Raw genomic sequence first — 15,755 nt, 5'->3', positions numbered from 1 at the left:
CTTACTGTCCACTTTCCACTGGAGGTAAATGGCACTGGTGTTGCGTAATGCGACAATTTTGAGCCACCTATATGAACTCAGTACAAAGAACTGGAGATATTGAACTTGACCAAACAATGGAAAACTGTGTTAAGTTCTATAACAAGTGTGTCTCTGGACCTCAAATTGAGACTCATACAAGCAAATACAATATTTAGAACGTACTGGACTCCATTATGCAGGTCATGGACAAATTTAACGATACTTGGAATTCATTTTTATAAATGCCGTATTAGGTTACGCAGTAACAACTTTTTGTAATGTCTACAAGTGTTTTTGTTCGGTTTTGTTTTCTGTATCAGTGCTATTTCTTCTTCTTTGCATCTTATCTTACTCTGTGCACTTGTAATTATGTATTTTTTATATTTCAGTAAAGAATATAAAATAAGAAACTCCCACCTACTCCCACCAACATGGTAAATCATCTGGCATGATGGGAGCAATGTAGTATGGAGGGCCACAGGTTTCCCTCCCTTATTTCAATGTCCACCAATTTTTTAAGCTAAGACACATTTTGTTTTAATGCATGTGTGTCTGCCAACAGACCTTGGTTTGTTTGGAGCTCACCGGGTCAGGACATGAAACCATAAGCTGAAAACAGTTTTCTAAATGTGGTTAACTGTTATGAATCTTGCAAACTATTGTCAAGCAACAGTTTGGACCCCTTCAGCACAAGGGCAGCATCATGGAGACAGGTGTGAATTTAGGAACTTGAATCCTGGGCAGATGGAAAACGAAAGTGGGCAAGCAATTTTGCAAACCGTGGTGTGAGTTTTTCACCACGGTTAGTAGAAAGCACGGTTTTGCGTTGTGTCTGAAAACCCAGCTGCTCTTTTTTTCTTTTGCAGTGTTTTCGCCTACAAAAAGCATTGTAATGTCTCGTTTTGCCCCAAGGTGGAGTTGAGTTGCCCCAAAGAGATGGCATGGAAAGTCAACATGTACCGTGGATACCTGGCAATCTGCCATCCCGAGGAACAACAGCTCAACTACATAGAGCGTCTGGTTGAAATGGCCAGTGGCCTGGCTATCCGGGAATGGCGAAGACTTCCTCAGGTGGTTTCACACGTTCACACGCCCCTTCTTCAGGTGAGCCAGAGATTGCTGCGAGTTGTCAGACCCTCCTTTGTGGGGGGTATTGTTTTGCTAATTTATTTTTAATTATAGGCTTGTTTTTATCCTGTATTTTATTCTGCAAACGGCCCTGAGAACCTATGAAGTATATAAATCTAATAAATAAATCTAGGACCCTCCTAAGCACAGAGAACTTTCTTGTCGTTGCTGCAAAAGGTGTTTCTGAAAAACCTGGTCTTTAAAATCAACATGCAGGCTCTGTACGGAATTTTGTTCCTAGGTTTCCTGTAAGGAACCATGCAAAGACTCATCTTGATATGCCATGCCTGTTTTTACCCCCATGGCACTCAGCGAACAAAAAATATTGCAGGACATGTTATTCTATTTGTTTATTAGATCTGTTACCTGTCCTTTACTGTAAGGCCCCAGGGTGGGTTGCAGCAATAAAATATACAATTATTAAACAATTGCAATCATAAAAGTAGCAAAGTTTTGAAACAGTTCCATACATAAAACCATTTCAAATAACCTCACAAATGCAATACAATATCTATCTACCGTATTTTTCGCCCTATAGGACGCACCTTTTCCCCTTCAAAAATGAAGGGGAAATGTATGTGCGTCCTATGAGGCGAATACAGGCTTTCGCTGAAGCCTGGAAAGCGAAAGGGGTCGGTGCGCACCAACCCCTCTCGCTCTCCAGGCTTCACGAAGCCCTGCGCGACCTTCGGGAGCCCAGCGTGAAGCCGCACCGGGCTCCCAAAGGTTGCGCAGAGCTGCCTGCATTCGGAAGCCTGGGCGCACTGAAGAGCGCTCCTGGGCTTCGCACAGCTCTCCGCAAGCCTGGGGAGATCGGCGCGGCTCCCTAGGCTTGCAGATGGCAGGCTGTTCTGGGGGCTGGGGTCGGGGGAAGCTCAGGCTTCCCCCGCGCCAGCCCCATGCCTGGGGGGGGGGAAATAATTTTTTTTATTCCCCCCCCCCAAAAAAATAAAAAAATAGGTGCGTCTAATGGGGTGGTGCGTCCTATGGGGCGAAAAATACGGTATATAAATAGTTCAAATAGAGATACAGACTGGGATAATACTGGAGGTTGTCTATGCATCCTTGCATCCCTTTTGTGGCATTTTCTGCCTTTTTGTTTTAATGACTTGATAACAAACTTCAGCCTTAAGATGAGAGCATGTCTGAAAGAGTTAAGATGAATAATAGGCAAAGTGCTGCATTGACCTCTTTCAGTAAGTAGGAGCTACCATTTCAGTTTGCCACACGTGCACGGTTGTAAGAATTAATAGTGATAAATACATTCTCAACACTTCCATGCGCATTGTGTGGCGTGTCGAAAACCTTCGTATACATTCTCATTGTCAAATTGCTAAAATAGGCAGTGAATGACAAAGTTGCCAGCATGGCAATGAAGCTACTCAGCAGTAATTACTTTTTCCTGCATCAGATAGTGAGTGATTAAATACCTGCTAGAAAATTAAATTTGCATGATGAATGGGAGGAGGATGAAGGTTAAGCTATTGTGAGAGCTGAAATTCTGGTGATTGTGTGTGCGTGTATGCCTATATGTTTGCAGGTGCTGGTGGTGTTTCTCTCCTTAATTTATTTTGTTCCCAGAGATTTGTGTGTACGTGTAGACAGATTTTTTTTGGGGGGGTGGGAGGCAGTTATCTTAGTTGATTAATAGCTAAGACAAGTGTTCATCTCTCAAGAAGCTGCTTTGTGAATGGTTACATCTCTACAAAGGATTTGAATTCCAGTAAAGTTTATAGGCCTGCCCAGAGCTTAACTAACTCTGTGCCGCTTTTTGGCGGCTGTCAAAGTGCTGCTGCATTGCATTTGTCCTGCATAAGGTGAGTACATACTGGATTTCAGAATGTGTTTGAAGGAAGGGCTGTTTGAAGTTAGCCAGAGTGGGGCGACCAAGGGTCGCCAACCCTTTTGGATCCATAGGTACATTTGAAAACTTGAGAGTGTGCTATGGGCACCATCATAACGGGCTGGTTCTCTTTCCCCTCCCCAGTCACACAGAAAAGGTTTATGCACTCCTCTCCATCCTCTTTTCCAAGGCGTCTGCATAAGTTATATCCAATAGAATTAAAAAGGGTCCTCTTGGATTTGCATGATTTCACACCCACCCACCCCTCAAATAACCCCCTAAAACAAATTAAAGTTTACAGTGGCAGACTGAAATTTTTTTTAAAAAATGTATCAGATGCTTGCTACCACCACAGAAACATTGATCTAAGGCAGCTGGAGGGCACCACGTCCGCTACCTGTATCTTAGGCTGTGCTATTTTACACATGCTGTTGCATCTAGTGCATCTATAAGCTCTCACCCATTTGTAAGCTGAGTTGTCCCAGAGTAGAGAGGAACAGTGTTCAGTCTAGAAGCCAGGAACCCGGTTCTGAGTCCCTGTGATGGTCAGTTTAGCTTCCTGGCCTTTACAGTCCTATTTCCTAGAGAAAATAAAATCATTTTATCATCTTTTTCTTAGCTATGAACAAAACTTTCATAGACCCACCATTTTACTCTTCTCCAAAGCAATTCAGAGACATGTCACCGTCTGTATAATGCCATATGGCCAGTGAGTGGCACTTCAAAAACAGCATGTTATATGCCGTTGGAGACAACAGCTGTTTGGGTTTGGTGTTGGTGTTGGTTTAGCAAGACCCCTGCCATGATTTTAAAGCAGCTTTTCTGTCCCAGGGAATGTGTGTTGTTTTGCATTAATGATTATTCATGGCCCTGTTTGTTTCCTTAGAAGAGGGTGGATAATGAACCTTGATAATCTGATCAACAGCATTAAAAGAAACCAGCCAACTATATTGTGACGTTGACTTCAGCGTTCTTCATTGTAATGTGTGAATGGTCTTCAATGGGCAAAACAAATCACTCAGCTGTTGGTGCTGCATGTGGTTAAGACAGTCCCCCCCTTCCCCCCCCTCCCTGATGAGGAACCAATGACACATGTGCTATAACTTTTACAACCTTCATCCTCCTAGGCAGCACAGCAAATAATTGAACTTCAGGAAGCAGCTCAAATAAATGCAGGGTTACAGCCGGCCAATCTTGGGAGGAATAACAGCCTGCATGACATGAAGACTGTTGTGAAAACTTGGAGGAACAGGTTGCCAATTGTGTCAGACGACTTGTCCCACTGGAGCAGCATTTTCATGTGGAGGCAACATCATTACCAAGGTAAAAACACCCCAGTCCCATTATATCCTATTTCGGGGAAGATACCCTCCCCTTTCCACCCCTCGCATAAAAGGTATGATTTTTTGGCTTTCAAAAACGCATAAGGAATTGTGATCTAATTCTTGGTTGGCAAGGTGATTTTGTTATTCCGGCCTTTTAGAAAACTATTTCCTAAAACTGTTGTATCTGAGACCTGTTCCTGGGACAGAAATAAAATGCAAAAAATTAAGGGTGATTTTAAATTTCCATTTTCATAAGCAGGTCTGGGGAGAAAATTCCCAGGTACCAAAACAGTTGATGCTAGTTGATTTAAACTTCAGGGTCTTTATAAGGCTGGGGCTTAGGTGTATGGAATGTTTTTCCACTCTGTTGATGAGGCACAATCATGTATATTTGACAATGTGCATCAATCTGGGCACTGAAGCATTCAGAGCCAAGACTGGGTGGGTAGGTGGGTGAGTGAGTTCATATTTATTTTTATCCAGCTTTTTAATAAAAATATTTTCTGAGCAGCTTACCAATAGATCAAGTCGCATAGTACAATACAGGCAACAACAAAACTCAATAAAAACAACAAGACAAAAGAAAGCAAGTGGAACTAGCATAGCACAGGCCGGCAAGATAAGGAAAGCCTGGGTACATAAAACGATAGTCACCAGGTGACTGAAAGCTTATGGATTTGATGCCAGGCACATTTCCACTGATGCAGGACATCTGAAAAAAGTCATTTTCCTGGTGTTCACCTATTTAATTGCTGGTGGCTAGGAGCACCCAAGGAAGGGTCTAGAATAATTAAGATAATCTGACAAGTTTGCATGGGAAGACAGGTCTTTCAGATGCCCAGTTCCCAAGCAGCATGAGGTTTCACATGCTTAAAACCAGCACCTGGGCTTGTGTTCAGAAGTTGCCCAGGATCAGTAACATAGCTGCTGTTTTGGGACCAGCTTAACTTTCTGAGTAGCATTTAGATGTCTGACTCTGGCGGAAGGAACGGAATACATTAGCTGCTCTTGCTGTGATACGAGTCACTTCAAGACATCAAGCATTGGGTCACTGGTGCCGGGAGAAAGCAACTGCTTGTGGAACTCATGCTGTGTTATAGGTTTAGTGAGATACGACCAAATCTCCTCCCAGGCTGACAAGTCCCACACCCTCCTATGATGTGACTGAGATGAGGTGCTTCAAAGCTGCTTCTTTATTTTAAACAAGCCCATGTCAGAAATTTCCAGCTATGGGGAAGGGGGAACATGTGAGCCTTGGAGGACCCTGGGTTCATTCATGTCCTTCCAGGGATGTCCAAACTGACACAGGGGCTGGATTAAGCCCCTGGGCCAGACTTTGGACATGCCTGTTCCAAGCCATAGCTTGCTTGATTTCTCAGTGAGCCATAAGGTATTGAAGAGATGGCTTTGTGGACTGAGGCGATCCAGTGATCTTGCCGAACCCTCCGCAAGATCCCACCTTAAGGATGCAAACGTAATGATGAATCAAAAATAAACATGTGTAAATTCATTTAACGTAATTTAAAAAGTTTTGCTCTCTCGGGTTTCCCTAGCCATCGTCAGTGCATACGAGAACAGCACTCAGCACGATCCTAGCTCCAATAACGCCATGCTGGGCGTCCACGCTTCAGCCTCTGCCATTATCCAGTATGGGAAGATCGCTCGGAAGCAAGGGCTGGTCAACGTGGCTCTGGACATCTTGAGTCGCATTCACACTATTCCAACGGTGCCAATTGTGGATTGCTTCCAGAAGATCCGACAGCAAGTCAAATGCTACCTCCAGCTGGCTGGAGTCATGGGCAAAAACGAGTGCATGCAGGTATAGCAAAGGCACATGTTACTGTGGGGCATCATAACGCAGTGGAATTTTGATGGTGTTAGGACACCGGTTATGTAAGCAGTGTTAAATGGGATCAAGGAGTTTAGTGTGTGTTCTGTTTTGGATGGGCTTCCCTTGAAAGATTAGGTTGCCACTTGCAGGAGTGTGTGTTAGTGAGAGAGAGGGGTGGGGAGGAGAGAGAGAGAGAGAGAGAGATGCTAGAGCAGGGGTAGTCAACCTTTTTATACCTACTGCCCACTAATGCATCTTTCTTGATGGTAACATTTCCTTACCGCCCACCAGTGCTCCATGGAAGGAGAATTCAGCTTGTGCCATAGAATCCCCTACCGCCCACCTAGAATCCTGAAACGCCCGCTAGTGGGCGGTAGGGACCAGGTTGACAACCCCTGTGCTAGAGGCCTAGTTAGCCATTGTGACACAGATTGCTTTCTACCAGTTTTGGCTGGATCGCCAGCTGCAAACACTTCTCATTGGATTGCTGTCACGCGTTATATGCGGGGCTTCCCTTGAAAACACATCTGATGTAGAATACGGCCTTCGAAAATTTGATTGGCATGGCCGTTTTATTATGCACATTATGCTGGTTTTCAAAGACTTCCGCTGGCTCTTTATTCACTTCTTTAACTTAATTGTCTTTGAAACTTACCTTTGAAAGCCATAAACAACTTGGTTACCCAGATAACTGCAGGAACTATAAGGCTGCACACAGACTCCCGGATTCACCCCATGGCCCTGATCTGGGCACCCTTGATCAGCCCACACCACGCCAACCTGGGGACCAACCAGCCTTTATCAGGCCTCGGATCAATTTGTATCGCTGCCCATAATTTGTCTTGTGGGGGGCTGCTTGCTTGCAAAGGAGCCACAGCCCCTGCAAAGGAGCCACAGCCTGCAGTATCAGATCCTCCATCCTGCCAGGCAGGAACTCCTCCCTTCTTCTGAAAAGATGCACCTGGCCATTTAGGTCCCCCCTGCTACTCTTAGCCATTTCATGATTTTTCTCCTTTCCCCCACCCAGTGCCCATCCAATGCCTGCATTTCCTTCCTGCTTGATCCCCCCTGCCCCTTGACAGTGCGAAAGGGTGAAATATCAGTGCACAAATTGCAACAGTGCTAGTATGGATATTATTGCCAGCTCTGGGTTCCTGATTCAGAACAAGAAAAATGGTTACATTTAGGTATGGATGGCATGACTCTTCACCATTTGGAAGCTCATGAAATACCCTTTTAAAAGTTTCGATACTTCGTTTTCTTCTTCATGTGTTTCAATTTGCCTTGTGATATATATTTTACAGTTCTTGCTGTGTAAAAAATCTATTGAACAGGGCCTTGAGGTTATTGAATCAACAAATCTGAAGTATTTTACCAAGGAGATGACTGCAGAGTTCTACGCGCTGAAGGGGATGTTTTTGGCTCAGATTAACAAGTACGTATGACTGGGTTAGGTGTTGAACACACATCTGGGAATCTATATGCCAGAACACAGTGATTCAGAGGCTAAGTAAAAAGACACAGTTGAAAAAGTCACAGCTTCGGTGTGGGTGGGAATAATTACGCTTATTATCTGTACCCCACACTGCATGGAAGAAAGATTGACTGCAGCTGCCCACCTGTGTGCTGAGTTTTCCAATGGTGATATAATTATTTTTTAAGAGTAAGCTGGGATGTTGATGGTGAGGGATCATTTTTCTTATAATTTTTTTTAGTTCATAAAATTTATATACTACTTGGTCATTTTTTAAAAAACAACCCTCAGAGCAGTGTACAAAAAGATAACAGTAAAGTCAAGAAAAATTTGCAAACCTACTTTAAAACATAACAAAAGTTAAAACACTAAAGCAATAAAATCACCTCAACTTTCTAAGCGTCTAGGTCAGGGGTCTGCAACCCGCGGCTCCGGAGCCGCATGTGGCTCTTTTACACCTTTGCCGCGGCTCCGGGGCGGATACTAGCGAGGGGAGGAGGCACATTGTGCGCCCCAACACACCCCACTGTGGTGGGCGCTGTACTGGCTGTGACGTCACATGGGGGCGGTGTGTGCATTAGTCACGCACCGTCCCGACGTCACCTTCCCGCCCGCCCGCCCGCTACATTGTAAGGGGCATGTACGCTGGTCACTGCATTGAAAGGGGGCATGTACGCTGGTCACTGTTTTGAAGGGGAGTGAAGAACACATACACACACAAAAGGTAACTTGTTAATTTAACGTTTATTTCTATGAGGAGGAGTAATTATGAGGGGACAAACAAAGAAATAATAAAAAAGTGACCAAAAAGTTATTTTTATAATGACGAGTTTTGCGGCTCCCAGTTTTTTTTCCTTCGGAAATGGGTCCAAGTGGCTCTTTTTGTCTTAAAGGTTGCAGACCCCTGGTCTAGGTGGCAGGTGTTTTTAGCAAGGAGCTGAAAAGAGTACAGTGAAGGTTCCTGCTTGGTCTCAATAGGCAGGGAGTTCCAAAGTGTACACATTAAATGACTGAGTTCTTACAAATGCAGAACGTGTATTATGTGGCACCTGTAGCAGTGTCTATGGAAGCAGGCTCATGTGGGATGAGATGATCTAAAATAAATGCTAAATGCTAAAATAAATGGTAAATGGGGATTCTCTGCCCTTTCTCTTTGGCAGCCCCCACCAGGCCTGTAATCTGATAGAGATGGAAGAGATCACAACTGGAAGTTAAAGTGAGGTAGCTACTTTTGAGAGAGGGGCTTAGGACCATCCTTTTGCACTGGAAACCCCAGGACCAGTCAGCCTCTTTAAACCCATTCCAAACAACGTAATCCTAGATATATGTTCAGTTCGAAGCAAGTCTCATTGAATTCAGTGCGGGTTACTCCCATACTCCACAAACCCCACATTTCTCTTAAGGTTTAGCACCAAATGACCCACCCCAGACAGCGAAGGCAAAGAAAAGGGATAAAAACTCACTCAGAGACATGACCCTTCATGGGGCTTTTCACACAGCTTCTCTCTATTGGCAGTTGTTTCCCCAATGCCATTAACCAATGGCACTTGGCGTCACCACGGCAACCAGAGAAGCAGGACCCAGCTAGCGTCCATTATGTTCATTTCAACATGAAGGGGGGAGGGCAAAGAGAGGGAAGGAGGGAGGGGGAAAGTGAAAGCGTCTCTGAAATTCCAATATAAAATATGGAAGCCTGTAGAACATTGGCAAAGCTTGTGACAACGATTTAGTGGTCCATATAGTAGAGAGAGATAGACTACCAGTCTTCAGCTGGTGGATCGGGGCCCACAAGTGGCTCACAGTCTGACCCAAGATGGGCGACACCAGTTGTACAACTCTTGCTTTTCGAAACTATTCCAAACAGGGGAGAAGGAGAGGGTAGGTTTAGGGTGCCTCTACATCTGTTCAGCAGTAGTTTGACTGTCAGCCGTTCCGCGCAAACAGATTTTCAGACTCCCTCCAGATTGAGCTTGATGCACTGCGCCACTTCGCATGCTGAGAATGCAGGAGAAGCTGTTCGTTGGCACTCTGCTGTAGCCACTTCAGAGGCGGAAAATCAATGTGCTTTTGAAATGTATACCGCCTAGCTTCACAATCACTTACGGCAGAAGGAATCACTGTCCTCTCTCCGAAGGAAATCTAGAGAGAATTTTAAATAGGGGAAAGGTAATTAATTTAGCAAGGAAGCACAATGTGCTCCTTTTGAACAGCCGCAAGTGCGCCTTTAGAAGGTTTCTCCATCAAGACGGCCGGGCTGAATAATTTACACTGCTTATCTGCCATCGAGGACTTTCAAGTGCCGACTTTACCTATCCTCTTGTCAAAAACATGGTTCCTGTACAGTGTCGGAACTTGCGCTCCCAATTTCATGTTTTCAAGCTAAAAATCGTTCTTTATTACCCTTTCCCAGCTATCGACTGAATTGAGACCCAAAGGTCACTTGCGCAGTCCCTCTTCTTCCCACTTGGCCTGCAAGGCAAAAGGAATAAAAGAGAGTCATCAGGGGTGTCAGTGATAGATAACCTGAGAGGCGAGGGAGAAAGGAAGTCTAAAGACAAATCCTGTTGTTAGCAGTAGAAAGCCGTAATAAGGCAAGCCATTTATCAGCCTTTTCCTTCAGTAATAAGTTGCCGCGCTGCACAGCCTAGGACACGAAAAGCTGTTAGCAAAAAATAAAGTGGCTGAGTAATACCCAGGCTAATTAGCTGTTTAATAAGCTATTTGACAGATAAGGTTATTTTCCATTTGCCATGTTTTTCTCCTGGTCCCATCAATTTTTTTATTGCTGCAGGCTGTTACTCCAGGTTATGTGGTCCAAACTTAAGTAAAACTGAGAGCAGCTTCTGACACTTGTGCTGATGCAAAGGAACAGGAAGTGCTGACGCCTTGTGCTTCCTGTTTCTTTGCATTGTCATAATGTCTGAAATAGGTTTCTTGTGTCTTCCCCAGAAGGGAGCTGTGGATTTGTGCAGTTTCTCAGCGGAGGGGGGAGTTGCAATAGATCTATGTTGGGCTTTAGGCTGAGGAATAGGAGGAATGAATTCATCCAGCAGACACATAATTTGGGTGGGGAATTGGCACTGGCTTCCTCTCGCCTCTAGGATATAAAGTACAGCTACTTCCTTTCCCCACGTTATTATAAAGCAGCCTTCGCCAACCCGGTGCCCTCCAGATATTTGGACTATAGCTGCTATTCACTGGCTGGGGCTGATGGCAGCTGTCATCCAAAACATCCGGTGGGGAGCAGGTTGGTGAAACCTGTTACAAAGCAACACAAGGATATTTTTATTTTTAATATGGAAAACTCCAGATGTTTCTAAGAACCATCTTGATTTACGGGTTCTGCTGTTGCATTCCATTCTCTCTTTGTTGTTCATTGCGCTTGTTAAAGTTCAGCAAATATCCTGCCCCATCGTGTTTCCACCAGGTCCGAGGAAGCAAACAAAGCCTTCTCTGCAGCTGTGCAGATGCACGACGTTCTAGTGAAGGCCTGGGCAATGTGGGGAGACTACTTGGAAAATATATTTGTGAAGGAGCGTCAGCTGCATCTCGGGGTCTCAGCCATCACTTGCTACCTGCATGCCTGTCGCCATCAGAATGAGAGCAAGTCCAGGAAGTATTTGGCAAAGGTGAGGCCCTTTCCATCTGGCCTAGGGGGCGAGGCCCAGACTCACCAGCCCTGCTATGTTATATAGGTATTCTGTAGTTGACCTCCTTTGTAATGTCTCATTCTGAAATCTTTAAGATAATATTTTAGTTTTCTGTTATGTTGCTTTGACTATATACTCTATATTTGACTTACTTCAGATTGTTTTATTTATGTTTTATTGATTTAATATGCTGTAAACTGTGGGTGGCGCTGTGGGTTAAACCACAGAGCCTAGGACTTGCCGATCAGAAGGTCGGTGGTTCGAATCCCCGCAACGGGGTGAGCTCCTGTTGCTTGGTCCCTGCTCCTAGCGGTCCGAAAGCACGTCAAAGTGCAAGTAGATAAATAGGTACCACTCCAGCGGGAAGGTAAACGGCATTTCCGTGCACTGTTCTGGTTCGCCAGAAGCAGCTTAGTCATGCTGGCCACATGACCCGGAAGCTGTACGCCGGCTCCCTCGGCCAGTAAAGCGAGATGAGCGCCGCAACCCCAGAGTCGGTCACGACTGGACCTAATGGTCAGGGGTCCCTTTACCTTTACCTATAAAGTGCTTTGAGATCTTTCTTAAAAAGATAAAGCAGTATAGAAATTTTAAAAATAAAATAAATACTGTGAACACAGAGGTGTTTGTGTATGTGGCTTACAAGAGGAGCTCCGGTGTTTCTGCCTGACATACAGATTATACCGTTGGGAATGGGCTGTTGTGACAAGCATGCTGATACGGCGCACGATTCATATGTTTTAAACACAGACTCAGGGCTTCAGCAGATGTCGGTGAACATAAGCATTAAACGGCAGACACGTTGTCGGAGGAAGTCAACATGCACACTAGCTGTGTGGACAGTGGCCTTTTGCATTCTAGCACAGTTCACCAGAGTTTCGGGAAACGAAAGATCGGGTGTTCTCTTGCCTTCTTTTTTTCATTTTGAGGATAGTCATCCTTGAAGACGGGTGCGCGACAGGCGTTGTCAGCTTTCCTGGTCCTTTCCCAAGGCCATCTACCATGGCAAAGAAATAGTCTCCACAACCAATTGAGAATTAGCCAGAGCTGACTTAGGTTGAGGGATGGAGAGGTGAAACTATCTGTATCCATCAACTATCTGCTTTCAAGGAAAGCGGGGAAAATATTTATCAGCTATTCTCCCCTGATACATAATGAACTACCCAGATGCTCCTGAGGCCACATTCCCCCTCCTCCATTACTATAGTCCTACTTTGGACTTCCAGGTTAGCGCCATCGGCAATGGCGGTGTTCCTCTGACTGAGAGGAACCCGCTCCATGGAATTTGGGTTGTGCCGCCGCGGCGAAGGCGGAGACCCTTTAAAAATCCCAGGCGGAGGAAGCCTGGGAACGTGGGATTTGGCTGACACCAGGAGCACCCCCCCTACCCGCAGGGAAACCCCTTTTTTGGGGTTCCGAAGTGACGTGGGGTGAGCGGCGCGGTGTTTTGAATCGACTGCTATTTTTTACGGAGTGAAGCCGTGTAGCCATTGCCGGAGAGTGCTGACTTTTTCTTGTGGACAATTGGATTTCAAACAACAACCCGTGAGTAGAACGGAAATTGGACTTTTAAAGTATTTTTAAATTGGTACCGATCGGGGACGGTCTAAACAGGAAGTCCACCTCCCCTTTCTGTAAATATACTGAAGCAGAGAACTTGTTAACTAAGGTCGTGGAGAGTCTTACCTAAAGGATTAAAACCCCACTGATTGAAACTACTATCAATACTCTTTTTGGAAGCAGGGAAACCTGCAGGAGAAGGTCAAAATTTGGGTATTGAAGTGCCACTTCCCTAAACCCGGGAGCGGTCTGTGAGAGCCCGTGGATGGTGAAGAGATAAATTTGACAGCCAGCTGTCAAGATACAAAAGAAGGACTTCGTTGCTACTGTCAGTTTCTGTGTTTAAAAAGAAGGAAGGCAATTGCTACAATTTTACATTTGGGACTTTTGGGACTGTGCTAGAAGGAGTGTAAATGGAAACTGTGTCCCTCTAGAGGGAGTTTTGGGATAGTGTTGCAAGGATGCAGCTGGGAAATTGGTCCTAAAGATAAAGTCTCTGAGAAACTAGCTTTGACCTTGGACATTTCAAGGATGGCGGATGAGAAGGAAGTCGCGTCTGAACTGAATAGGACATTTTATCTGCTGGGAAAGCTGCAAGAACAGATAAACGTCATGGCTACCAATGTTGAAATTTTGGGAACAAAAGTGGGCATCAGTAAAGAAGTAGACAAGAACCCGGCACAGGAATCTCTTTTAACTGAACAAATTGAAGAACCAGAGAAGGAGAAAGTTGCTGTTGTTAAAGTGATGCATGGGGGAGTCGTAACCCTACAGAGGCAAATGGTGGATTACAACTTCAGGCCTTATACGTTTGCAACTAGGAGAAGCCAGTTTTTGGAGATGAGAGCCTGGCTTGGTTTGGAAAATGAAAGATGGAGAGATCACCCTGTGTGGGGATCAAATAACTTTTGGGATTTGAATCTGAGTCAGGTAGAGATTGGAGCCTCTGGGGCCTTTGGATTTGGCAGGAGTGTGAAACAAGATTTGGAATATTCTATGGGCCCTACCTTTAACTATGGAAGTCTGGCAGACTCGCTAAGAAGGAATATGACTACCGTCGGGTTGGAGCTCGCCCGAGATTTGTTCTTTAACACCAAAGACTATCAAAAAGATCGGCAGAGGGGACATGAAAGAGAGTTAAGAGCCTCGGACTTAAGAACTCCGGGTTGATGGACTTTTGGAGAACTGTTGGCAGAGGCCAAGACTGGGGAGGGGAGGTGGTGAAAGAAAAATTGGGAATTTAAAGTGTATATATTGTGATATTAAAAAAAAAAATTGTTTTAATGAGAGATGGGAAAATCGTGGAATGGAATCTTTATGACCCTAGGGGAAACGTCTTAAGAGAATAATTTCAGATATATAAGTTTTAAGGAGAAATAAGATTAAATAAAGTAAAAGTGGATGGCTAATTGGTGAATGAGAGAATAGGAAATTACAGTATATTAAGATAAGTTATAAAGATAAAAATAAAGATGAAGGATTTGCTGAAATATCTATTTGAATTAGAATACAAAGAGGGGAGGTGTGAGGAGGTCAAGGAGATAAGTTAAGAAAGGGAGTTATATCAAGGTTTAACTTGTTCTTTTGTCGTTTTTTGGTTGTATCTTTTTCTTTTTAGCTGTTTTTGCTTTTTTAATTTTTTAATTTTTATTTTTTTTCCTTGGATATGTTTTGTTTTTGTATATTGTGTTCCTTTTTGTAACCTTTTAAAACTTGAATAAATATTATTTTTTTAAAAAAACTATAGTCCTACTTTAAGAACCCTGGATGTACACATCCAAATGACTTCAAACCTGGAACAGATTCAGATTCAGTTTGTGGGGTTCCCTGGTTCCCAGTGCTTTTATTTTTATTTGAGGTCACTTCAGTGCTGCTTAATGCAGCGGTTGGACTTCACCTCCAGGGACCTTCTCCATTGTCTCCAGAGACAGTCGGATGCCAACATCAACAGCAATGTGTGTGTATATGAAGTTCAAACATGTGGTGTGCTCCAGTTTGAGGAAAGCTGGATGACTGGGGTAGAGAAAGACTATATCTATTAGGAAAAGCTGGAGTAAGCAGCTGCTAAAGCAGGCCAATAGAAGGGTGTCTTTCTTTCTCAGTTTCCTCTAGAGCAGGGGTGGGGCAATGGGGTGGTTTCCGGATGTTGAAATCCAGCTCTCAGTTGTGGATAATGGGGGTCCAACAGCATATAGAAGGCACAGTGTTGACTGTTGTTGGAATTTACTGGGAAAGGGGCCAAGTGGAAGTTGGGCTAGTTAGACGAAGAGCCTTGCTTTCTCCCTGTGCAAATTATAATATAGCAGTTGAATTTCTTGACGTATCCAAACTAGCCGTATATCACAATCGTCATTGTGGCCCCGGTTTCAAAAAATCTAAAGTGTACCCCAGAACATACCCAGTTCTATCTGCTGAAATGGAAGTTTAATAATGGATTATAGCTTCTAGCACCTGAGCTTCAGTTGAACTTCGGTTTAATCCAAAAGGTTCTAAAATGGATTTCTCCCCTAATCTTTGACAAATGACTACTATTGTGCCCTGTATTTAAAAGAGAGAGAGAAAGAGAGAGATTTGTTTGGGCAAGTTGCCAAACTAATTCAAATGTGAGTTCCTAAATGGCTCTTGCAGTCTTTCAATACTGCTTTCGTTTTAAATGCAAAGTGTGCATAAACATGACCTGCTGGTTATCTAAAAATAAAGAAAATGTACTGTTTTTACCAAACTAGATTTGCATTTGTGTATTAATGGGCATTTTGGGGTAAACCCATAACACTACACACTTTTAGCTGTGAAGCAGAACAGAGCTGATTTTAATCTTGCAGCTGTTGCACATTACATTTAATTCTGCCAGCTTACTTCTTTCCAAATATTACTATTTAGGGGATTTGACTTCATATTTTGCTTCTTTTTTGCATTTGTTAGT

The 15,755-nt window shown here is 44.0% G+C and overlaps 1 protein-coding gene and 1 long non-coding RNA gene across 5 annotated transcripts in view; one reads left to right on the top strand and one right to left on the bottom strand.

Moving 5' to 3' along the window:
• TRRAP (transformation/transcription domain associated protein) overlaps nt 1-15,755 on the top strand; it is a 163,805-nt gene that overhangs the window by 102,077 nt on the left and 45,973 nt on the right. For all 4 annotated transcript variants that reach the window (XM_081839445.1, XM_081839444.1, XM_081839442.1 and 1 more), the window contains 5 exons: nt 934-1,125; nt 4,120-4,315; nt 5,871-6,136; nt 7,483-7,583; nt 11,050-11,251. In XM_081839445.1, coding sequence (XP_081695571.1) covers nt 934-1,125; nt 4,120-4,315; nt 5,871-6,136; nt 7,483-7,583; nt 11,050-11,251 — 957 coding nt within the window. The remainder of the gene's footprint in view (nt 1-933; nt 1,126-4,119; nt 4,316-5,870; nt 6,137-7,482; nt 7,584-11,049; nt 11,252-15,755) is intronic.
• LOC309329402 lies at nt 1,052-9,344 on the bottom strand. The gene is made up of 3 exons (XR_014151130.1): nt 9,086-9,344; nt 3,453-3,573; nt 1,052-1,160 (listed from the first exon to the last, which is right to left on the bottom strand). It is a non-coding gene; the product is annotated as an uncharacterized lncRNA (long non-coding RNA).

The sequence above is a fragment of the Podarcis erhardii genome (assembly GCF_964252035.2).
Source record: "Podarcis erhardii genome assembly, chromosome: 14".
In the NCBI taxonomy this organism is placed as follows: domain Eukaryota; kingdom Metazoa; phylum Chordata; class Lepidosauria; order Squamata; family Lacertidae; genus Podarcis; species Podarcis erhardii.
This window is presented reverse-complemented; position numbering and strand designations above follow the sequence as displayed.